Genomic DNA, 24,667 nt, shown 5'->3' with positions numbered 1-24,667 from the left:
ATCATTTGTCCGATTAACCGATTTCATCGTTTTCCGCGGTAGGTGGAGGTGGTCCAGATCTTTCTTGAGTTCTTTTTTTCCTCTAATCCTTTTTTTTTTAAATAAATTTAGTTAAATTAAATTAAATTAATTAATTGAAAAAAGCAGTGCACATTTTTTTTTTTAATTTTTCCTTTTTTACTATTCTAGTATACTTTCCCATCTTCCCCACCTTCCCTTCTGCCTGTCCGAAACCTTCCCGTCTTCAGCTCTGGATTTTAGATCCCTTCTCCTCTCGAAGCTGTGAGAGGAAGATCTATCAAACGAGCGAGATGGCTCCTCTCAACCAAATAACATCTTCATCTCGTTCCAGGTTCCTCAAGCCCCTTGCCTCCTTCTCCTCTTCTCAATCCCTACGCCGCTCGTTCTCCTCACCTGCCGATGACACTTCTGTCATCACCGTCGAAACCAGCGTCCCCTTCACCGGCCACAAGATCGACCCACCCTCCCGCATCGTCGAAACCACCCCAAAGGAACTCCTCGGTTTTTTCAGAGACATGGCCGTCATGCGCCGTATGGAGATCGCTGCGGATTCGCTCTACAAGGCTAAGCTCATCCGCGGCTTTTGTCATCTCTACGACGGCCAAGAAGCCGTCTCCGTTGGCATGGAAGCTGCCATCACGAAGAAGGACTGCATCATCACTGCCTACCGGGATCACTGTATTTTCCTCGGCCGGGGCGGGACCCTTCTCGAGATCTTTTCTGAACTGATGGGTCGTCAATCTGGTTGCTCTAAGGGAAAGGGAGGCTCTATGCATTTCTACAAGAAAGACTCTGGCTTCTATGGTGGGCATGGAATTGTTGGTGCACAGGTGCCGCTCGGCTGTGGTCTTGCATTCGCGCAGAAGTACTCCAAAGATAATACTGTCACGTTCGCTATGTACGGTGATGGTGCGGCCAATCAAGGCCAGTTGTTCGAAGCACTCAATATGGCAGCTCTTTTGGATCTGCCCGCAATTTTGGTCTGTGAGAACAACCACTGTAAGTGACTGAGATAAAGAAATAATACAATTTTACCTCGCTTTAAACTTGAAACTTTTCTTGCACTGGTGCTTCTTATGCTCTTAGTTGAATTTGTTTTTTGTTTTGTTTTGTTTTGTTTTGTTTTTTTTTTTTTTTCTTTTTGGTTTTGCAGACGGAATGGGGACAGCAGAATGGAGAGCAGCTAAGAGTCCAGCTTATTACAAGCGTGGGGATTATGTTCCTGGCTTGAAGGTGAAATTCGTGTTATAACATTTTGTCATTCCAATTTGTTTACTTTGATGTTATGACTGTCATCTTGCTGTTTTATCATTTGAGTCCCAATTTACAATTTTGCTAGAGAAGTTTCACAAGTTGATTGAAGCTGAGCACTTATATTGTTAACTGTAGTTACTAAGACGAAGTTTTTAAAGTTTTTGACTCTACTGGATGTTCTGTTTGTATATTGTATCGTTCACTCTAGAATCATACCATGCATAACCTGTGGTCGGTGATGAGTTGCAGCAACAAGAAGTTGTTAAATGTGTTACCTATGATGAAATAAGTAGTTAACTGTGGATGGATATATTAGCTTATCGAAGTGACGAAGTGTAAGGGACAGCTGAAAAACTAATCATGAGTGTTGTACTGGTTGGTAATTGTCTTGATTTGCTTTGCGAAGTGTCTTGGTGAGGAGAAGAAGTCTCACCTTAGATTTATGATCATTTGATATTCTGGCTATTGCCTAAGTATCAAAAATAATTAATGATTATTAAAAAACTATTGAATGTGTAAATTACAGGTTTAACAAAAGACCTGCATGTTATGTACTTGACATTATCCTTTTGTTTCTTATATTTGTTTTTGAAGTTCAATAGGGTACAGGAACAGAAGTTTAGGCTATGAGGAGAGATTGGTCTTATGATGTGGGAAGTTTCTGACATAATAGCTTAGATATTTCTTTTTTGTGTGTGTGTGTGTGTATGTGTGCATTTCTCATTAATTTACTGGTTTCAGATTGTGAACTTGATATTTCTGCTCTAATGCCTGGATTCATAATTGGTTCTCACCATTTGCTAGCAACCCACTAATTGTCCTTGATGTCTGCATGGATATAATTGAAAGGACTGGAATTGCTTTGGGAAAATTGGAAGAGAGTAGTTTGGGTATTTCTTGTAGTCTTTTTCCTTGTCACTGAAAAGTGCAAAAAGGAAAACACTGGAGCGGCAGCTGCAATGGATGCCATTGCAGACTTTACATTTGCATCTGTTTGAATCAATTATCTCAGGATTCCGGGTTCATGGCTTCTTTTCATGAAGCATGACCTTATCCTAATCCTTGTTGGTTGACTTGTGAATAGTTGTGATGGGTACTGTAACTAATATTGTAATTTGTGCTCGGGATTTGCTCAACATTGGGGCTCTGTAAGTTTGTGTGCTATTATTAGATGGATTCTACAGTTCTCTTTTTCCACAGGAGGAAGACAAGAGCAGGCCATTGCATAAACATTAGGCAGTTATTTTCTCTTTTCTCCTCAAATGCTACTTATATATATATATATATATATATATATCACAGCTTTTGATTGTTTTACACATATAACAGGTAGATGGCATGGATGCTTTTGCTGTGAAGCAAGCATGCAAATTTGCTAAGGAGTATGCTTTGCAGAATGGGCCCATTGTGAGTAAATCTATTAGGCTTTTATGTTTTTTTTTTTTTTTTTATTTATGTCATCCCTATTTCCTTTTGTCAAATAATTAACTTTACGTTTTAAGTATTTAAAACATTCTTTTGTAATTTCGAGCTTAGTGATGCCACATAACAATGGTGCTAGATTGCTTTGTCTTTCTTAATGGTTTTATTTCTTCATATTTTTCTGTAACTATTTGATTCATTTTTACATGGATGATGGGCAAACTAGTTAACCATATCATGAAAATGCATCTTAGTAATTAGTAATTCATGTCATGTAAAAACCATAGTTGATATTTACGGTTGCCAGTATAATGCATAGAGCACATGGACCTGCTGATGTCCTGCAAATGAATGTTATTTCTTATTTATTACTAGTTATTATTTGTAATAGCTGATTCACCTCCACCCGACTTCTCTTTTTTTTGTTGGTGGGGGGAAGATACAAGGTGGTGAAAACCTTTTGGGTAGTGGAGGTGGCTTTTTTGCTGATTCAGAAAGGCAGACCACTGAACAAATTCTTGGAAGAATTTAACAATGGCGTGAATATTGGTAGAAGTTAAACAAAAGGACAAATGGGTTAGTAGTTGAAAGAATGGCGGTGGAGGAAAGTTTTAGGCTGGCGGGGAGGTGGAGAAAAGATCTGAGCATTGAAACGAAGAGATTTATCTTCGAGCAGGGACGAGCAAGGGGTAAAGAGTACCTGAAAGTCAGGGAAGGTAGTAGGGCTAAAGGCTTCGTAGATGGAACAGTTAACTCCATCAAGGCAGAAGGGTGGAAAAATTCTTTTGGCTACTACTCTGGAAAAAGATACGAAGCGGTTCCGAAGAGGAACGAGAGAGGCTGGCTTTTCACAGTTTCAGAACACTTTGGCATTAATAAAAAGCAGATGATTTGCGTGCCTGATGGTCTGAGGAAACAAGGGTGGGCCTCCTTTGCTGGCAGTCTTCAATCTTTCCTCTTGAAAGTTGAGAGTGAGGCAGCAGAAGAATCACTGAAGGGAAGTAACTCCTCCTGCCAATGGTTACCTAATACCAACCTGGACCAGACCCCTGTCTGTCAAGAAGTAACGGTAGCAAGCTCAACCGTACATTGGAGATTAACAGTTGAAGAAGGGAGGAAAAATTGGGAGCATAGAATGGTTCTAACAGCTGAAAGGGAAGTAAAGGACTGGACAAAAATCCTAGATGCAGTGGCACAAAAGTTAAAGCTGGAAGGTGATGCTATACTATTGCCTTTCTCTGAGAAGAAAGTTATCCTGGAAGTTGATGTTCAGAAGTGGAGCTTCAACATGATACAGATCGATGGTGGATTGGTACCAATACAAAAATGGGTCCCAATCTGTAATGAAATCGAACCAGAAGAAGGTAGCTTTCGGATTAAGTTGCTAGGACTTCCTTTTCACCTCTGGAACTAAACAACTTTGGAAAAAATAGCAAAAACCTTGGGTGGAGTAGTGTTGGAGGTAAACCAGAGGAGCTTGCGAGCAGTGGAACTTAGAGTTGCAGGATTGAAACCAGAACAAGTGCCCTGTTTGATTGAGATATGCTCGGATGGTGCCTGGTACAAAGTTTGGATTGCCTCAGAAGCTGAGGTGTCGCTTTGGGGAAGACGAAAAGCTGAAAAGGGAGATGCTGAGGTGGCCGGTTGGAGTACACATGGCTTTCAGGGGCTGAAGAAGAAGACTGGTACAATGAAAACAGAAGGGGAACAATCGCAGGAGGTTAACCAGTCCCAAAGCACTCCATTTAAAGCAATTAATTCAATTTTTTTGAACTAAAGACTTTTGGCTATGGTCGACAGTCCTATGCTGATGTGGCAGGAAGGGGTTTGGGTTTGGATGGTAATAACCAAGGCGCACACTCTGAGCCGCTTCGAAGATTGGGTGAGCCGGATAGCATAAACACTCTTAGAGGCCCACGTGAGTCGAGAAAGAAAGAGGGAGATGATAGATGAAAAATCCCATCTTTCATCTTCCAAAACAGAGCTGGCCGAACTGAAACAAAAGAAAAAATGCCGAACAGAGAGAGAAACTCGATCTCTGTGTTGGGTCCCTCGACTGGGTGTTGAGGAACAGGAAAGTAGCGCAGCAGATCGCCCTAATCCCTGCTATTTGAGGGATAAGAAAGAAGAGAGGGATGTAGAAGACCAAGGGTGGATAAGCTGTGGTTCAGACAGTGACTTTGAGGAGGGGAGTTCAGACGACATTTCAAGTTTTGGAAGCTTGGAAGATGAAGGATCTCAAGAGGATCATAACAGGGAATCCCTAAACTTTGACTGCCTATTCCATGGAGATTTGGTGGGACAACAAGAAGGGAATGCGGAGGCAGAGATGCACAACACAGAGGCTGAAAACAGATAAACTCACAATCAAAGAGGTGGGGGGCAATTCTGGTGCCCAGAACTGGAAAAGCCTCTCTCAAGCGCTAGTGCTGTACGGAAAACCGAGGTGTTAGCTTATGTTAACCCAGAACTGAGCAAGAATACATCACAGAATGGTAAACAATTGGGTAAGGGGAGCAGTTGTTGTGAAAACAGAATGACGGGGAATATTTCCCTCCAAAACGAGGAGACAGAAAACTCCAATTTTGACACACAGGGCTTGACAACCATCTGTCCGCCTACAATTCCAATTCCCTTTGCCCAGCCGAACCCAAGTAACCCTGCTAACCCTGTTCATTTAGCTTTTACTACTGATGCCACTTCTGTTTCTCTTGTTTCGGATTCCATTCTCAGTCCAATCTCAGAAGCCCATGAGAAGGAGGCCACACTGAGTCCTCAAGGAAAGAAGGGGGGAGAGGTGAGGATGGAGGGAACTTTAAGAAAAGAAAGAATATGGGGAATCATTGAGAGCATAATGGGTGAAATCAAGAAAAATGAGCTACAAAGGAGAGTTACAAATGGGTCTGAGCTGGTGTGCAATGAGGAGGAGGTTAGAGTAGAGGAGAGGACTAGTTATGGAGAGAACAAAAATGAAAAAGGGAAGGAGACTAGGAAGGATGATTCGATAGCTGAATTTGTTGGAAAGCTGGGGTGTAAGCTGAAGAATCCAAATGATCTAAAAGCTTCCCTAATCAAAAGAAAGGAGGAGAGCAAGATTAAGAAAAGAAAATTGAGTGAAGTGGAGAGATTAAAGAGAGATATCGAGGGGGATAATAAGTTTGGGGTGAGAGGGGATAGAAGGAAAGGATTCAAATAGATATCTTGTGGTTTTTTAGGTTGAATTCTAAAGTTGAGATGAGAATTCTAAGCTGGAATTTGAGGGGATTGGGTAATGCAAGGAAGAGGGCAACTATCAAAGAAGTAATTAGGAAGTTCAATCTGGATGTGGTGTTAATCCAGGAGTCCAAGAGAATGGACTTTGATAGTAGATGGGGAAGAAGTGTGTGGAGTTCTAAAGGGATAAAGTGGGTGGCTACTCCATCTTGGGGAGCCTTGGGTGGGATCATAACATTGTGGAAGGAAGATGTGGTGGTAGGTTTGGAAAACTGATAGGGGATCATTCAATTTCTATGAAATTCAGGCAGGTGGAAGATGGTTTTGAATGGGTACTAACAAATGTATATGGCCCCAATGACTATAGGAAGAGGAAGAGGTTATGGGAAGAATTGAGTGATATTAGGGGCCTATGGGAAGGACCTTGGTGTGTGTGTGTGGGGGGGGACTTTAATGTAGTAAGATTCACAGAGGAAACCAATAATCCCTGACAGAGAGTGACAACCAACATGAGAAATTCCAATCAATTTGTGGATACTTTTGAGCTTAAGGAATTCCCGATCCTAAGCAATATCTACACTTGGTCCAACCTTCAATCTAATCCAATCTGCTCTAAGTTAGATAGATTCTTGTTCTCAACAGATTGGGAGGAGCATTGGGGGAACCTGAATTCTAGAGCACTCCCTAGACTCACTTCAGACCATTGGCCTATAGTGTTGTGTAAGGAGGACTTAAGAGGAGGTGGACCTGCTCCCTTTAGGTTTGAGATTATGTGGTTGATCCATCCGGGATTCATAGAGAAGATCAAAGAATGGTGGGAACAACACAATCCACCAGTCGAATGGGAGGGGATGAGATTCCACAAAAACATTCAATTCCTAAAATCTCAAATAAAGGAGTGGAACTATCTGGAATTTGGAAGAGTGGAGGAAAGAAAGAAGATTTTAATGGAGCAAATTGAGGAACTGGACTTGAAGGAGGAAAGGGGTTCTTTTGGAGAAGAAGACAAAGAATTGAGATGGAGGGTTAGAAAGCAGTTGGAGGATCTTTTATGGCAGGAATAGATAAGTTGGAGACAAAAGTCTAGATGTAATTGGTTAAAGGAGGGAGACAGAAACACTAGATTTTTTCACTCTGTGGCAAACACTAGAAGAAGGAAGAATATCATTTCTATGCTAGAAGTTGATGGAGTTGTTCTTTCCCAACCAGCAGAAAATAGCAGAGGCTTTTGCAACCCATTTTAAATCAATTTTTGGAAGGCCTTTAAATGAGAGGATTCGGGTGGAGGAGCTGGAATGGCCAACTCATAGTTTAGAAACCAGAGTGGGGTTAGAGAAAAACTTTGACTTAAAGGAGATAAAGGAAGCAATATTTTCAATGGATAGAACGAAAGCTCTAGGCCCCGATGCATTTACAATGGCATTTTATCAGGATTGTTGGGATATTGTGAAGGACCTAGTGTTGGTTTTTGAGGAGTTTCACAGGAGGGGAATCATTAATCCGGGTTTAAACTCCACATTCATTGCATTGGTCCCTAAGAAGAAAGAGGCATCACATCCAAGGGATTTCAGGCCGATTAGTTTGGTGAATAGTTTGTACAAGATAATTGCAAAAGTCTTGTCTCTAAGAATTAAGAAAGTTCTACTAGTCATTATCACACCCAATCAAGGAGCTTTTGTGAAGGGAAGGTAGATCACTGATCAAATTTTGATTGCAAATGAGAGCTTAGAGAATTTTAGGAAATCCAAGAAAAAGGGAGTGGTTTGCAAACTAGACTTAGAGAAGGCTTATGACCTAGTTGACTGGTCCTTCTTGGTGGAGGTAATGAAAAGTTTTGTCTTTGGAGACAGATGGCGTAGGTGGATCTGGGGTTGTATCAGGAGTTGCCATTACTCGATATTGGTGAATGGAACTGCGGTGGATTTCTTTCCGGCCATGAGAGGAATAAGACAAGGTGATCAGCTCTCCCCCTTTCTCTTTACTCTGATTGCAGATGTCCTGGGGAGACTGATACATAGAGCTGATTCTAGAGACTTAATAAGAGGTTGGAGAGTCGGAAGGGGGGAAGTACCACTTACACACTTGCAATTTGCAGATGACACAATCCTATTTTGTGAGGGTGGGGATATAAGATGGATCAGAAACCTAAAACTGACAATACAACTCTTTGAGCAGATGTCTAATCTTAAAGTGAACTTCAATAAGAGTTGTGGTGGGAGTGAATTTGGAGGAAAGGTAAGTAAGTGATTGTGCAGGTGTGTTAGGGTGCGCTATCTCGGAGTGGCCTATCACTTATTTGGGCCTCCCCTTAGGAGATAACCCCAAGAATGAATGCTTTTGGAACCCTGTAGTAGAGAGATTTGAGAAAAGGCTTGCTTCTTGGAGGAAAAATTATCTTTCTATTGGGGGGAGAATCACCTTGACTAGGTCTACCCTTTCCAACCTTCCTATTTACTTCATGTCAATGTTCAAGATTCCTACAAAGGTCTCCAACATGATAGAAAAATTAATGAGGGATTTTTTATGGGAACTGGGAGTGGAGAAGAAAGACCATACGGTGAGGTGGGAAGTGGTAAATAGGAGTAAGAAGCTAGGGGGCTTGGGATTGGGAATATCAGGAAAAGTAACATGGCATTATTGGGGAAATGGTTGTGGAGATTCTTGTTGGAAAGGGACAAATTGTGGACGAAGATTGTGGTTAGCATACATGGGCTGGATGAGAATGACTAGGATCCTGGAATTTTGGCAAGGACTACTGCCGCATTCCCGTGGAAAGCCATTCATGATCTGCTTCCAGTTTTCTCCCCTTGGATCAGGTACAATTTGAATTCCGGTAATCAAATAAAATTCTGGGAGCAAATTTGGGTTGGGGACCTACCCCTGAAAGACCACTTTCCATCATTGTTTGCTTTGTCAGATTTGAAAAATGAATCCATTTCCTCCTTCTCGGTTCCTTCTGATTCTTCTTCTGGGTTTGGGTGGAATTTGGGGTTGAGAAGGGCAATAAGGGATACGAATTTGGGGTGTATGTCATCTTTGCTAACCATCCTTGAAAATGTTTTCTTGAACCCTAGTAAGGGAAACACCATAATCTAGACCCCTTCTTCATCCGACTCTTTCTCTTGTGCTTCATTTTTTAAGACATTAGTCCAACCTACTACTCCGCTTGGGCTGTCATTCCTGGTTAAAGAGATTTGGAGCAAACCCATTTCCTGGAAAGAGTTAACACAAATGACTTGCTTCAAAGAAAGAGGCCCAATTGTTGCTTACTTCCCAATAGGTGTATTCTTTGCAAAGCTGATGGGGAAACGGGTTATCATATTATGGTTACTTGTCCAGTTACTAAGACTGTTTGGGAGTGGGTGTTTTCCCTTTTTGGGTATACTTGGAATCTCCCCGTGAGTGTGCAATGCTTGCTCTCTCCTTTCTTTAGTTAGCCTAAGAGAAGGGGGAAGATTATGTGGAGAAGCATTAGGGCTGTAGTGGTCAATATGGGAAGAAATAAATTCACGATTTTTTTCAGATTAGGAAAGAACCACAGAAAACCTAACAGATTTGATACTTTCAAGGGTTGCTCATTGGCTGAAATCAATGGGAGATATTCTCTGAATTCTCTATGGCAGACATGCTGAGTAAGTGGAAAGAGGTTGCTACTACTGCTATGTATAAAAGGAACTGTAGTCCCACTTGGATCCCCCCTCCCGCCGGATTAATAAAACTGAATTTTGATGGATGTAGCTTAAGGAATCCAGGGCCTTCTGGGATAGGGGGTGTTTTCAGGAATGAGGAAGGGTATACTACTGCCATGTTCTCTGGGCCAATTGGAGAGGGTGACTCTCTTAGGGCCGAAATTCTAGCAGTTCTTGAAGTAATCCAAAGAGCAAGAGAATTAAGCATTAGATGCTTAGTGATTGAGGGGGGACTCGAAGGTGGTGATTAGGTGGCTGAAAGGAGATATCAGTGGCTTGTGGAGCTACAGAAATGAGAAGAAAAAATTTAATTGGCTGTGTAAGGACTTAGAGGTGCAATACAGCTGGGTGAAGAGAAGTGCTAACTCAATGGCTGATGGGTTAGCTAAGCGAGGGGTGGCTAAGGATTCTTTGTTTTGGGCACATTTTTAGTATTTTGTTGCCATTTTGATGTTGGGTTGTTAAGATAGTTTGCCTCCCCATTTTCTGTAATTAATTTTCACAAGTATTATTCATTAGTAAAGATTTCTGTTATTGATAAAAAAAAGCTGATTCACCTTCAATAAAACTCTTGTGCTTACTATTATTCATAAAAAAAAACTCTTATACTTGGGTTTTATTTAATTAATTATTTATTTTTCATTTGAGATGAATTCCATCATTACACTTGATATCATTAGATTGTTACAGTTTCTTCACTTTATACAGAACTATGGGAACTTTGATGCTATCAATGATGGGAAAGGGTGATAACTTCCTGATCACAATTCCATTTTCACTTGTTGTAATAATGAATGTGGACGAGATTGAGAATCTAGATTCTCAAGTGAAACAAATTGAAATATAATGGAGTACAACAACATGTCTATTCTTAATTCATTAACCATTGATATAGATGGGGGCATCGTAATGGTTTTGAAACTCTTAGCAACTACTATGCCAATATGCCTGGATCACTATTTTGCAAATATTGCTCCAAGAAAATATAGTTTGGAAGGGGAAATTGAGCATTGCAAGGTGGTCTTCAAATACAACCTAGCAATCTTTGAAGCAAATATAGGGAATCTCCCCCAAAGAGGAGATAAAAATTGAGGAGTGTCATGTATTTGATCGAAGCCTGAAATGCTTGATTGTAGCAAGTCTTGAAAAAGTTAATGGAGTGCTCTAGGTGGTGTAATATAATTGGTGTTTGATTCTGTTAGTGGTGTTAGTGAAGGGGTATTTCAGTCTTTGTACTTGTTGAGAATGTTGATGTGTATTGTTATGTTAGTTCATGTGCCTCTTACTTAAAGAAGGGCACTCAAGTCTTTTCCAATAAGTTAATAATATAATAACAGGTCTGGCCGAATCTAGGGATGACTTTTTTCTCTAATTCGAACCGGCCTCTCTCTTTCCTCTCTTTTCTCTCTTCTTGTTTCCTCTCCTACTTCTTGCTGTTTACTTTACTTTACAGTCAACGAACAAGACGGAATTCTAGGGCAGGTCAAACTTCAAAATGGTATCAGAGCGAGGTTCACCAAATCAGAATTGCTAGAATTTTGTCTTCTGCGCATTCGAATTAGGGTTTCTCATGGGTTTCTCAACTATGAGTTGGAGACTGGGAAAAGGGCTGAAAAGGAGTGATTGCCTTCTTCCCTAGGAGGTTCCTATGCCTCCGATTGTGTCGTTGGTGATTGGTTGTTGTGGTTTCTAAGCCCTAGTTCGGGCTGGTACGTGTGGTGCAGTGGTGTCTCAGCCCTTCGTGTGGTTGGTCTTCAGGCGATGAGGTAATGTTTTTTTTATGCATATTTTTCTGTTATGGAATACATGAGAGGTGTAGTACAGTTTGTATGATGGGTTTTCAGATTGCAGTATGCTAGGGTTTATTCTTGTTTGTGTGTGATTCGAAGGACAATAGTGTCTACTTAATGGTGAAACTTCCTGTAGTTGTGGATTAGTGTTGGTGGTGTTACAAGTGTGGTTTTCAGCATTTGATATCGCTGAAATCAGTGTGCAGATTTCAGTGAGTAGGGTTTGTGGTGTTGTAGTTCTCAACATTTATTACTGTTGAAATCAGTGTGCAGATTTCGGTGAAGTGTCTGTGTGTAGTGTGCAGTGTGTAGTGTTCATAATTCAGTGATAAGGGAGTTCGGCAATGGCAGATAACAGTGATAGTAAACCTAGTGTCATGATATCTACTGACTACCTGAATGTCCAAATGACCTCCATTAAACTGAATGGAGAGAATTATGTCCCTTGGGCCAAGTCTGTAGAGGTTTTTCTGAAGGCGAAGAAGAAAGTGAAGCATATAAGAGAGGAGAAACCCCTTGCTAATTCTCAGGAGTATGAAGACTGGGAACAGGAAGATGCACAGATCATTACATGGTTGTGGAACAGTATGGAACCCAAAATCAGTGTGAACTTCATGTTTCTTGACACAACCAAAGAGGTGTGGGATCATGCTAAGAAACTGTATTCAGGTTAGAATAATACCACTAGGGTATATCAACTGTATCAGGAATACTTCAATCGGCAACAGGGAAATCAGAGCCTTGAGGAGTACTATGCCAGTGTGAGGAATATCCGTAATGAGTTAAATGTCTATCATCCTCTCACTTCAGATGTCAAAGTTCAACAGCAACAGCGAGAGCAGCTTGATGTGATACAGTTTCTGGTGGGGCTGAAGTTTGAGTATGAACCAGTATGAACCCAGATACTAGGGGGATCTTCTCTTCCATCTTTAGAGGATGTGTTTGCTCGTCTTCGGAAGGCTTTCATTGGATCTATGGACTCTAATGTCTCCAATAAATCAACATTTGCAGTGTCAAGAGGTCGAGGTGGCAGAAGTGGGGCTCGAGGAGCCTAGCCTAGCAGGAGTGGTAGTGGTGGATCTACACATATCCGTGGTGGTGGTCGTACTGGAGGCAGAGATTCAAGGGGAGCTCGTGGTAGAGGACGTGGCTCGGGTCCACGGAAGTGTACTCATTGTGGTTTGGATGGACATACCATTAACTACTACTATGACTTACATGGTCCTCCCTCGACGTGGGCCAACCATGCCATGACTAGTGACACCAGTTTTAGCTCTAGACAGGAGAATCGGTCAGCTGACCCGATGCCTTCTACTCCCTCAGATGGTTCAGGCAAGGAGATGGTGAGTGTTCATCGGGATGAGTATGAGAGGTTTGTTCAATCCAAGTCGCAGCAGAACACAACTTCTTTTGCACACTCAGGTATGGCTTGTTTGGCATCCACACCCAACCCCTAGATTATTGACTCTAGAGCCTCCGATCACATGACAGGAACTCCAGGTGTGTTTTCATCTCTCACTCATTGCTCAACATCGCAATCTGTTACCCTTGCTAATGGCTCCACATCATCTATCTGTGGTGTTGGTAATGTTGACCTAGACCCTATATCCCTATCCTCTGTTTTATATGTACCTAAGCTTCCATTTAATCTTATGTCTGTTAGTAAGCTGACCAAGTCCCTTAAGTGCTCCATCACATTTTACCTTTCTATGTGTGTTTTTTAGGATCTCAAGACGGGGATGAAGATTGGTGGAGGGCATGAAGCTGGTGGACTGTATTATCTTGATGGTGGTGGACGAACGTCAACGGCCCTTCAGTCATCCATTTCTCCTCTCCAGTGGCATTGTAGATTTGGTCATCCTTCGTTGAAAGTGTTGCAGTCCTTAGTCCCTTCATTGAGTCAACTTTCTGTTTTAGATTGTGAGTCATGTCAATTTGGGAAACACCATCGTGTTCCTTTTCGTTCTAGGGTCGATAACCGTGTGTTGAGTCTTTTTTCTTTAATTCATTCAGATGTTTGGGGTCCTTATAAAGTGATGTCATATAATGGATACCGATATTTTGTTATTTTTGTTGGACTGTTCAAGAATGGCGTGGCTCTATTTAATGAAAGAAAGAAGTGAATTATTTGCCATCTTCCAGAAATTTTATGCTGAGATCCGCAATCAATTTGGCGTTCACATCAAAATTTTCTGTTCTGATAATGGTCGTGAATACTTGTCCTCATCTTTTCAAGAATACTTGGACCAACATGGCATTATACACCAAACTTCATGTACCTATACTCCGCAATAAAATGGGGTTGTTGAGAGAAAGAACCGCTATCTTGTAGAAATGGCACGCTCCCTCATGCACCACATGAATCTTCCCAAAACCTTTTGGAGTGATGCAATGCTCACCTCTTATTTCTTAATTAATCGGATGCCCACGTCTATCCTTGATGGTCGTTCTCCTTTTAGTGTCTTATTCCCCAACATGTCTCTGTTTTTGCTTTCTCGTCGGGTATTTGGGTGTGTCTGCTTCGTTCATAATTTGGGTCCCGGGACTGACAAGTTAGATGCACGTTTCCTGAAGTGTATCTTCCTTGGCTATTCCCGAACTCAGAAAAGATACAAGTGTTATCATCTCAGTTCTCGTCGTTCCTTGGTATGTGTTGATGTTACATTCTTCGAGTCTACTTCGTTCTTCGTGGGGTCCGGTGCTGCTGCTTCCTCCACATCACCACCTCCTCTTCCTCTTCTTGTGGATGATCCACCTCCTCTGGTTCCAATCATGCCTATGTCCTTGCCCGGTGCCATCGTCGGTTGACCGTCCACCCATCCGTCACGTGTATACACATCGCCCGCGTGTTCTGGCTGCAGCTCCTCCAGCTTCATCACCGTCGACAGATCCAGCTCCAGCTCCGACACCAGCCTCCGACCTAGATCTTCCTATTTCCTTCCGGAAAGGTAAACGTACTTGCACCCTTCACCCTATTTCCAATTTTGTTTCACTTACCCACCTCTTTGCCTCCCATCGCCAGTTCATATCTTTGTTATCCTCCGTGATTGTTCCTAAGGATGTCCAGGAAGCCCTTACCTCTCCAGATACTGACGACTTGTAGGCAAACTAAACTATCTAACCATTACTCGGCCAGATATTTCATTTGCGGTTAATGTGGTGAGTCAGTTCATGCAGAAACCTTTGGTCCCACATTGGAATGCAGTGCTAAGGATTGTGAGGTATCTGAAAGGAGCTCCTGGTCATGGTTTGCTGTACAGGAGTGGTGGAAAACTGGTAGTAGAAGGATACACCGATGTTGATTGGGCAGGTTCTATGTCTGATAGACGATCTATCACTGGCTATTGCACCTTTCTAGGGGTAACCTGGTAACGTGGAAAAGTAAGAAGCAAACAGTTGTGGCAAGAAGCAGTGCAGAAGCAGAATATAGGGCCATGGCACATACTGCTTGTGAATTAGTGTGGTTGAGGAACCTTCTACAGGAGATAGGATATGACATCAGTACTCCAATAAAGCTCTATTGTGACAATCAGGCAGCAATTCATATCTCTTCCAATCCAGTGTTTCATGAAAGAACCAAGCACATCGAAGTTGACTATCATTTTGTGAGAGAGAAGATGCTGAATGGGGTGATAGAAACTGCATATGTTAGTGCGGGAAACCAGTGGGCAGACTTGTTTACAAAAGGTTTTGAGTCGGGGGAGGGTGGACTACATATGTAACAAGCTGAGATTATATGATATATACTCACTAGCTTGAGGGGGAGTGTTAGTGGTGTTAGTGAAGGGGTATTTCAGTCTTTCTACTTGTTGAGAATGTCGATGTGTACTTTTATGTTAGTTCGAGTGCCTCTTACTTAAAGAATGGCACTCAAGTCTTTTCCAATAAGTTAATAATATAATAACAGGTCTGGCCGAATATAGGGATGACTTTTTTCTCTAATTCGAACCAGCCTTTCTCTCTTTCCTCTCTTTTCTCTCTTCTTTCATCTCCTACTTCTTGCTGTTTACTTTACTTTACAGTCAACGAACAAGACAAAATTCTAGGGCATGTCAAACTTCAACAAGTTTTAATCGTTATTTTGAGAATACCTATTTAGAAATGCTTTCTAGTTCCCATAAATTCACCATTTTCTGTGCCACCAACCTATTGGTATTCCAGTGAGGCAGTATAAGCAGCATTTGCAGTCCATTTATTGGTTTTCTGTTAAAGAAAGCATATTAGTAAAATTACAGATTTGTTCCATCATATGTTCCCACTCCTCTCTCTTGATAAGAATGATGTGTTCCCTCTATTGCTATATCCCCTCGCTGGCCAAATGATGAGTTACCACTCACCTCGGAAGCCCCTTCGAGGGTGGCTTAACCTCCTGAAACAGAAGATGAGTTTGAGAGAGGGGAAAGGTAGGAAGAAAATGACTTAGAGAAAGATGAAAGGGATATACATTCACACCACTTATTACATGATCAGGGCCTTATATAGCTGGCCTACATGTATGCAATCATGAAGAGAATATCTTCCGGTGGCAGTGTAACTAGCTCTGGGAGGCTGATCGACTCGTGGAGGAGTCCTCAAATTCGGGTAGGTCGGTTTGCTAGCTCTACGAAGGTTGTCGATTCTTTCTTCTTGAAGGCGAGCCAATCCCACCGCAGCCATGACAGTCGTCGGACAGAGAGCCCTCACCTCCAAACGGATATCCTCTCTGAGACCTCCCACAAAACATCCTACTAAGGCTTTCTCCAGCCAGCTGTGTACCTTGGTCGCCATCTACTCGAACTTGAGCTGGTACTCTGCTACCGTTTCAGTCTGCTTCAACCGAGTGATAAGCTCGTCGTAGTCCACGAACGCCGTCGGCCCAAAGTGGATGCACAAAGCTTCGGTGAACTCCGCCCAAGTTACCTGGGGATGATTTTGGCAATACCACTGGAGCCATAGAAGCGCGTCTCCTTCTAGATGAATGGAGGCGATGGAGACACGCTGGTGTGCGGGAGTTTCGTGGTATTCGAAATACCTTTATGCTCGGAAGATCCAAGGAATGGGATCTCCACCGGAATAGTTGGGAAAGTTGATCTTAGTGACTTTTCCGGTGTGGTAATACCCTATTCTTTGGCTATTGGAAGCAGAGGCTTCCGCTCCTGTTGGGTGACTGGTCTCGTCGGACTGTTGTTGAGAGGCGAAGCTGGAGACGACCACTTTGAGTTCCTTGAGTCCGTTCAACACCTGGTGGAATCCAACCTCAAGCTGGTCGGCCCTATCATCCACGGTAGTGGAACGTGTCTGTGGCATCGTGAAGCCTGGGATTTGGATAGCCTGGCTCTGATACCAATCTGATGAGGTACTGCTCACCTTGGAAGCCCCTTCGAGGGTGGCTTAACCTTCTGAAACAAAAGATGGGGGGGGAGAGGGGAAAGGTAGGAAGAAAATGACTCAGAGAAAGATGAAAGGGGTATTCATTCACGCCACTTATTACATGATCAGGGCCTTATATAGCTGGCCTACATGTATGCAATCATGGAGAGAATATCTTCTGGTGGCGGTGTAACTAACTCTAGGAGGCTCTGCCGCGTGTCACGCTAGCCTCTCTGTCTTCTAGTGAAATGCTGTTTAGTGGTGGCCTGCTCCACTCCTACAGTTGGGTTCAGAGGGAGTGTTTGGGTCCCAACACCAAAGGATGTCTCTTTTGGTGAATCTATGGTTTTGAAGAAGGTAGAAACATTATAGAAAAAGGGGAATGGAAAACAGGGTTGCTGATTTGTTGGTTTACACAAAGTGAGATCCCAATTTTTCACATCCTTATGTCTTCATTTTAGTTGACAGATTGTAAGAAACCTTTCTGGCGCAAACGTGAACAAGAGGAGAAATCTTCAGTGGAACATTTACTTGCAAGGTGAACAAGAGGAGAAATCTTCAACTAATTGTGTTTAAGACGTCACATGGTCTACTTACTTTTCATTGATTCGCGTTTTACAAGGTGTACTTACAATCAAGACTTTAATAACATTAAAGATGTTAGCTGTGATGTGTTGTTTTGCCTCCTATTCACATTTTTTTCTTCAAGTGCAGTTCATGCACCATAGGTTTTTTCTGTATTTGGATCATTAATGGTCCAAGGGGTACTACATAAAAGTACAGTACGGAGAAATTGCCATTGGGTCTACCTTCCATATTCAGGAGTCTTGCTGTGCAATCTTGCTATACTTTTTTTTCCTCATGTTTATTCAGTGTGTGGTAGATATTATGAGATCATTTTCATGCTTGGTAAAGTATATTAGAAAAACTATAATTATTTGGAAAAAAAACATTTCTAATGAGTCATTTCTTTCCAAATTGCTGCTATGATAAGAAGCTGTCTTAAAAATCTCAATGCTATCCACAATATCTGAAGATGTGTTCGATGATATAAGCATATTTGGGGACCTGATGATGTCTTCTTCTTCAGGACATCAGAGAGTGTACGACACTTGGGAAGTGGAACTTAGTGGGTTCTTCTTTTGGGATGCATCCATGTCTTTTAGTCAAACCCAGTGAATTAGAAATCAGGCAATAGGATTTGAAGGCATGTTTTCTGGTCCCACTATTTTGATTATGACATGGTTTGTCATCTTGAAAGGAAAGGACTGGGATCTATAGGGTGAATGATGCTGATCTACTCTTTGTTTGTACCTGCATGAGAAGTAGCTGCTTGAAACACAACTGGACCAAGAAATGCATATAAATTTTATAGGAGTTTATTAGTAGTTAGACAGGAAATATAGTTCTCACATGTGAGGGTATATTAGAGACAAGAGCCTAGGCACACCATTGGACTTAATCTACAGTTTGATTTCATCACTATTGTAGTTCATAACATCCTCAAGTTTCCTTTTGAAGTTAGGTGGTTGTTTTTTTATCAATATTGCCCCTGTAACAGAATTGATCTGTTACACGTTAAAGGACCTAAAACATTAATAAGTTGATTATAGATGGTGATCCAAAGCTGGTGATGTGATGGCCACAAAGGGAATAAGTTGGACTTTGTAACTACAACAGTGAAAGAAAGAAATTCAAATGGCTGACACAAGATATAGATGTGAGACTGATATGGGTTAAAAGAATTGGTAATGCCTTAGCTGATGTACTAGCAAATAGCAAAACAAGTGGTGGGAATAAACCAACTTTTGGGCTTAATTGTAACATTGTTCAAGATACTGAAGAGAGTGAAGAGAGTTTACCTCTCCTCTTTTATCTGTGCTTTATGTACTCTCTTTTTTTTTTTTGCAAAATAAAGGAACCATTCAAAACACTATTACATCAAAAGCCCCCTTGTACAATGATATGATTGGAAGGCTAAGGGGGTGCTTTAGCAAAAGAAACAAAAGACTTCCTAGTTTTGGCAGTTTTAGCTATTACATGTGCAGTTCTAACTCTTAAAGAACTGTTCAACCTAAAAGCTGAAGCTGTTAGGTGAAGTCCTTGAATGGGTTTTCAGTCTCCAACATGTGCACCCATACCTTGTGCTCAAATTTAATTAATTATAATGGGGGCGGTAAGGATCGAGCGCTAGATCACTTGGTCAAACAAGCTCTGATACCATCTTAAAGAACTGTTCAACCTAAAAGCTTAAGCTGTTAGGTGAGGTCATTGAATAGGTTTGTAGTCTCTAACACTAACTTCACTTCTATTCACATAAAACAGTTTGATAGCAAAAAAAAAGGGATCACAAATGACCTACTTCAGAAAAAGAGACCCAATTCTTGTTTACTTCCTAATAGGTGTACTCTCTGTAAAGCTGATGGGGAAACTGGTTACCACCTTATGATTACTTGTTCGGTCGCTAAAACAGTATGGGGGTGGGCCTTTTCCCTCTTTGGGTGTATTTGAATTCCCCTTGGGAGCGTCTAAAGCTTATTCTCTTCTTCATTTTTCAGATGGCCAAAGAAGAGAGGGAAGATTATGTGGAGAAGCATTAGGGCAGCAGTGTGTTGGTCCCTATGGGAAGAAAGAAACTCACGAATATTTTCAGACAAGGAAAGAACCCTGGAAAACTTATTAGATCTAATACTTTTAAGGGTAGCCCATTGGCTGAAAACTATGGAGCTGTTCTCAGGTTATTCTGTGGCTGATTTGGTAAGAAATTGGAAAGACATAGCTTCCTCTGCCCCATGTAAGAAGACTCGTAGTCCTTATTGGTTCCCTCCTCCCTCTAGGTTCATAAAACTGAATTTTGATTGTAGTTGCTTAAGGAATCCAGGGCTTTCTGGGATTGGGGGAGTGTTCAGGAATGAGGATGGGGCTATCACTGCCATGTTCTCAGGCCCAATTGGAGAAGGAGACTCTCTTAAGGCTGAGATTCTAGCAGCCCTGGAAAGTATCCAAAGAGCAAGAGATTTGAACATCAGATGTTTGGTTCTTGAAGGTGACTCGGAGGTGGTGATTAGGTGGCTAAAGGAAGAAGACAGCGGTTTGTGGAGTTATACCAATGAGAAGAAAAAATTCAAATGGCTGAGTAGGGATATTGTGTTGCATTACAGCTGGGTGAAGAGGACTGCTAATTCATTTGCTGATGGGTTAGCCAAGCAAGGGGTGAATAGGGAATCTATATTTTGGGTGAACTTTTGACTTTCTTCCAATGTACTCTGTTGGTGGGGAGTTAAGATATTTTACCTCCCCCCTTTGTACTTAAAGTTTCACATAGTTTCATATCATTAATAAAGTTTCTTGTTACTGATAAAAAAAAAAACAACAAAAAGGGATTAAAAGATTCTAATTTATACAAAAAAGGGATAAAAAGATACTGTATGTGCTCCAGGAGAGCCCTTTCACTCCAAAAGAAAGCAGCTTCCTCAGGCCTCAAATGATTGCCCTGTATTCAGCTTCTGAGGTGGCATTTACATAGCAGGGCTGTCCTTCCGCAATAGAAATGTTATAAGTATGAGATAGCAGACATAATCCTGTGGTTGCATAGTGTGTGGTGGTGTCCCATGAGCCATCAACCATAACAATAGATGTTGCAAGTAAAGGGAATGGGAGTGGACTCAGAGAATCAGAGTTTGATGCATCTGTCAAGATGTACCCTGTTTTAAGTATTAATGAAATCTGTTGTTATTGATAAAAAAGGGTGCAAAAGAGCTAGGGACAGACAAAAAAGGACATGGGTTGAAGTCGTGAGAAATGATTTGAAGGCCCATAACAATGTTTATATATCTATGGTTAAAAAATCAAGTTATATTATTGCCTATGCCCTTTTTCTCCCCCATCTCTTGTGCCCCTTCATGCTAAAGGGTATCTTTTCTTATCTCATCTGCATATAAAGCTACTTGGTCTGTATTAAAAGGCTTTCTCCTATTTTTTGTTGTTGTCTATATAGGAAATGGATGAATTTCTTGACTGTTGTCTGCTAAGGGTATCTCAGAAACTACTTCTAGCATGAATACTATTTCTAACATTCTATTTTAAAGTAATTTCAATTAACCTGAACTTTCTTTGTGGATTTTCAGATTCTTGAAATGGACACATACAGGTACCATGGACACTCCATGTCAGATCCTGGAAGCACCTACAGGACACGTGATGAAATTTCTGGTGTGAGACAGGTGGTTAATTTCTCAATGTTTCTCTTTCTGTAATCGTTCTTAAGATTTGGTCATATCTACTCCATATGACCTTCCTCTGGTTGTGATTTTAGGAGCGTGATCCAATTGAAAGAATAAAGAAGTTGATATTATCTCATGAGCTAGCCACTGAAAAAGAGTTGAAGGTATTTCTTTGAAATGGGCTTTGAATATCTAGTGTGGGTGATTAAGTTTATGCTTTTGGGATTAACTGAATTAGCTTTTATTGCTTGCTTTCTTTGAATCGGTTTTGGATTTAAAAAGTCTTTTCAAGTCATCAAGTGTCATATGTATTTTAAAGTTTGTGGCTTGTAGGTTTAGTTTGGGGCCTTAAAGTATTTTGACAAAATCACAAAGTCTGAACATTGTGTGGGGAGAATAATTGAGCAGGAATTTCATTGCATCAGAAGACTGAAATGTCAATAATTTCTTTTTGTAGGATGTCGAGAAGGAGGTCAGGAAAGAAGTGGATGACGCCATAGCTCAAGCTAAGGTTAGAAGCAATATATTATTTGTACATTGTTGGACTACTCTAGTAAACACTAGCTTCAGTTTTGAACTTCATCAGTCATATTAGTTTTTCTTGCTATGGCATGCTTGAACTTGTTCTGTTCCTGTTATTAATGCTGCTCGCCGTTTCCTCTTGTTTCCAGGAAAGTCCCATGCCTGATCCTTCTGAACTGTTCACCAATGTGTACTTAAAAGGTTTTGGTGTAGAGGTAAGTTTCATTCCCCTCCGATCTATTCTTCATCTGTTATATTTGTTCATTCTTTTCTACCTTTTTATTTGGTTTCCTCGAGGGAAAAGGTTTGCTCCAATAGGTGTAATTTGTTTTGACGTAAAAAGGTGGAAATTAACTAATTATAAAAAAAAGGCGGAAATTAACTTTCATTGCGTGTGCAATGCACCAAATAGTACCCAAGTAGTTATTCTTGACATTAAAAAATGTTTTGTTTTTGGAAGCAGTCATTTGTTAGTTTAAAAAATGGGGGTATTTTTTGAATCAATTAAAAAATATTTGTCACTATGCTTTGAAACAACACTTCTTCAAGCACTTATTTTTTGTTTTTTGCTGATGTGGCATTTTTTAGAAACAGGAAAAACAAAATCATTTGTGTTGAAGAATACCATCCTAAGTTGTTTTATTTATGAAATGTATTATTGAAGCCATTTCTAGTCGCTTGTTTATTTTGTGATTTGGACCCAAATGCATTTAAATGTGTAATCCATGTGAACTTTAAATTAGCACTTGTACTAGACTGGGAGAAATTTCAGCATGTGGTCAACAATGTTATGACACCGAATAATGGCCTAAGTCATCCTTTTGACATAACATATTTTTCATTTTGAATGCCTTTTTGTTAGTTTCAGAAATTGTTTTTTTCTTGGTTGAATCAGTTCAAAATACACTTATTTTATATTTAATTGTTTTCACAAAGTAGCTGCTCTCAAAACCTGTGTTTTCACACTTGCTAGCTTGGATTTTACCATTGCACTTAGGGTTGTCAATGGGCCAGATATTGGTCCAATCTGATCTGGTCTAGTATGAATCCATTACAGATGGACCAGGTCCAATCCAATTCGATGAATACTTTGGACCATTATGGGCCTGGACTGGACCAATTCAGTGTCTAGATTGTCCGAACTGTTCAAATTGGTTTTAATTTAGATTGGGTCCAACCCAGACCTGGTTCATTGACACCCGTACTCTAATCTTATGTCGGTGGACTGAATATTGGTCCAATCCAATAAATATTTTGGGCTGATCAAATTCAATATGTTCTATTGCTCCGCCCAAATTGTTCAAATTGATTTTGATTCAGATTGGTCCAACCCAAACCCAGTCCGTTGACACCCCTAATTGATTTTTTTTGTTTAATTTATTAATGGTATAATATTCAATCCAATTTGAGTTTTATTAATGGTATGGACTTGGATGTAATCTGTTTACAGCCCCCTAAACACCTCTCCCTTAAACGCTAAAAAAATAATAGAAAGAAAGAACGGTTGACTATTGGCTTTGTAGCAGAGTAAAGGACTCACTTGGATTCTCTGTGCAGGCATTTGGAGCAGATAGGAAACATTTGAAAGCTGTACTTCCTTGAAACGGATCAAAATTTCTGTGGACAATTCAACCAAAGTTAGAAGGAATAAAAGGGGTTAAGTGGCGTTTATCGACTAATGGCTTTCCCATTAATGGATCCTTTTCATTTTGTTGTATAGGAAATCGATTCTTCTTAGATTCCTGCTGAGCCTTTTAAATTTCGATTACCATCGGGAACTTATTGAGCGTGGCATCCTCAGGATGCTTATGTTTTTGGATACCTTTAATTTGGTTTTTGGAATCTGAAAGATTCTGCTGAAACCCATCATCAGTTTGTTTTAAAGGCGTGAGGAGTTATTAAGAGATGATTCAATTGGCTCGACGCAACCTAAGCTGCATTATTTTAGTTTTTTTAACTTTAGATAGGCAAACGTCATTGTAATCCTTATCGCTGCATTTGGAGACGATGCAAATGAAGTGTAAATCTCGGTTCAAGGTAAATTTGCACTCTAGTTCACTTTTGGTTGTATTTGGCAACACTACATTTATGTATTGACAAATGACAGATTAATGCATACTTTCATTGATAATAAGATGTAAAAGTACATTAATAAGTAAATTTGCACTCAAGTTGGTTTTTGATAAAAAAATGTTTTATTAGAACTTATGTTTGTATCCATTACAGTTAAAAGTCTATTTGGTAAGAAGTTAAATTTATCAGTGCAAAACTAATCCAATTTTGCAATTTACATTACATATTTACATTTACATTTATTTGAATTATTTCCAAACGTAGCCCATAGAATTAATAGCAGTATACTAGTATTGGTATTAACGTGCACCCAACAAGGGTTCGTGGTACGTATCAAAATTCTCTGCAACTTTTTCATTGGTCAAAACTTTCTGGTAGAGGTTTTCTGAGCCTTTGTGTGTTTCCCAAATTCTTTCATCTGAGAAACGTGGTTAGGCACTTTAAATAGAGATTTTAAAGAATGGGAAAATCTCATTGAAACCCACAGAAAATTTAATTCCACCATACACCCATAATTCAAACCCCCACCTAAACACCAATATCCCCTGTATTGGCATCAACTCCTCCCTCTCACTGTTCCCCAACTGTTGGTGAAGTTGGAAATTTTAGGGCAAGTGATTTTCCCCTCACTTTATTGTTTATTGTATCGTGGGTCCCATTCTTTCCTAAACCTTGTGAATAAATTTATGCCAGAGTCCTTTTATTAAGGTTTCTGCTTATGACAAAAGAGCACAACAATATCCCCTGTATTGGCATCAACTCCTCCCTATTACTGTTCCCACCTAAACACTAATATCCCCTGTATTGCTAATGTACAGTAGTCTCTAAATGTGATTGTATTTGATTCTTCTAAGTTCTAAAAGTTTACATACATCCTGGAGATGAAATTTTTACATGTAATTTGAATTATTTGAATACAACATAATCCAATAAATTGCTTAGGTTAATAAAACTCGGAAACCCGTGAAGATGATACACCCTTGACCCTTCCTACCGTTCCTTTTTGGTGCAACGGTTGCAGAAACAATTGAATGCAAACTTGGTTTTACAGTTAAAGCGGAGGTGATAACGAATTACAGCCGGTTATAAGACGTGGGTATGTTGTAAAGCC

At 40.5% G+C, this 24,667-nt stretch overlaps 1 protein-coding gene across 1 annotated transcript; it reads left to right on the top strand.

Annotated features, from left to right (window-relative positions):
• Nucleotides 1-23,541, top strand: LOC148862977 (pyruvate dehydrogenase E1 component subunit alpha, mitochondrial-like). The gene is made up of 8 exons (XM_088974547.1): nucleotides 1-1,020; nucleotides 1,175-1,254; nucleotides 2,605-2,682; nucleotides 20,866-20,961; nucleotides 21,054-21,125; nucleotides 21,419-21,472; nucleotides 21,633-21,698; nucleotides 23,041-23,541. The coding sequence occupies exons 1-8, from the start codon at nucleotides 312-314 to the stop codon at nucleotides 23,083-23,085; spliced, it is 1,200 nt and encodes a 399-aa protein (XP_088830673.1). The 5' UTR covers nucleotides 1-311; the 3' UTR covers nucleotides 23,086-23,541.
• Nucleotides 23,542-24,667: the final 1,126 nt, after the last annotated feature.

This window comes from Nelumbo lutea, chromosome 3 (genome assembly GCF_056320005.1).
Source record: "Nelumbo lutea isolate HS-2025 chromosome 3, American lotus-T2T, whole genome shotgun sequence".
Lineage (NCBI taxonomy): Eukaryota > Viridiplantae > Streptophyta > Magnoliopsida > Proteales > Nelumbonaceae > Nelumbo > Nelumbo lutea.
This window is presented reverse-complemented; position numbering and strand designations above follow the sequence as displayed.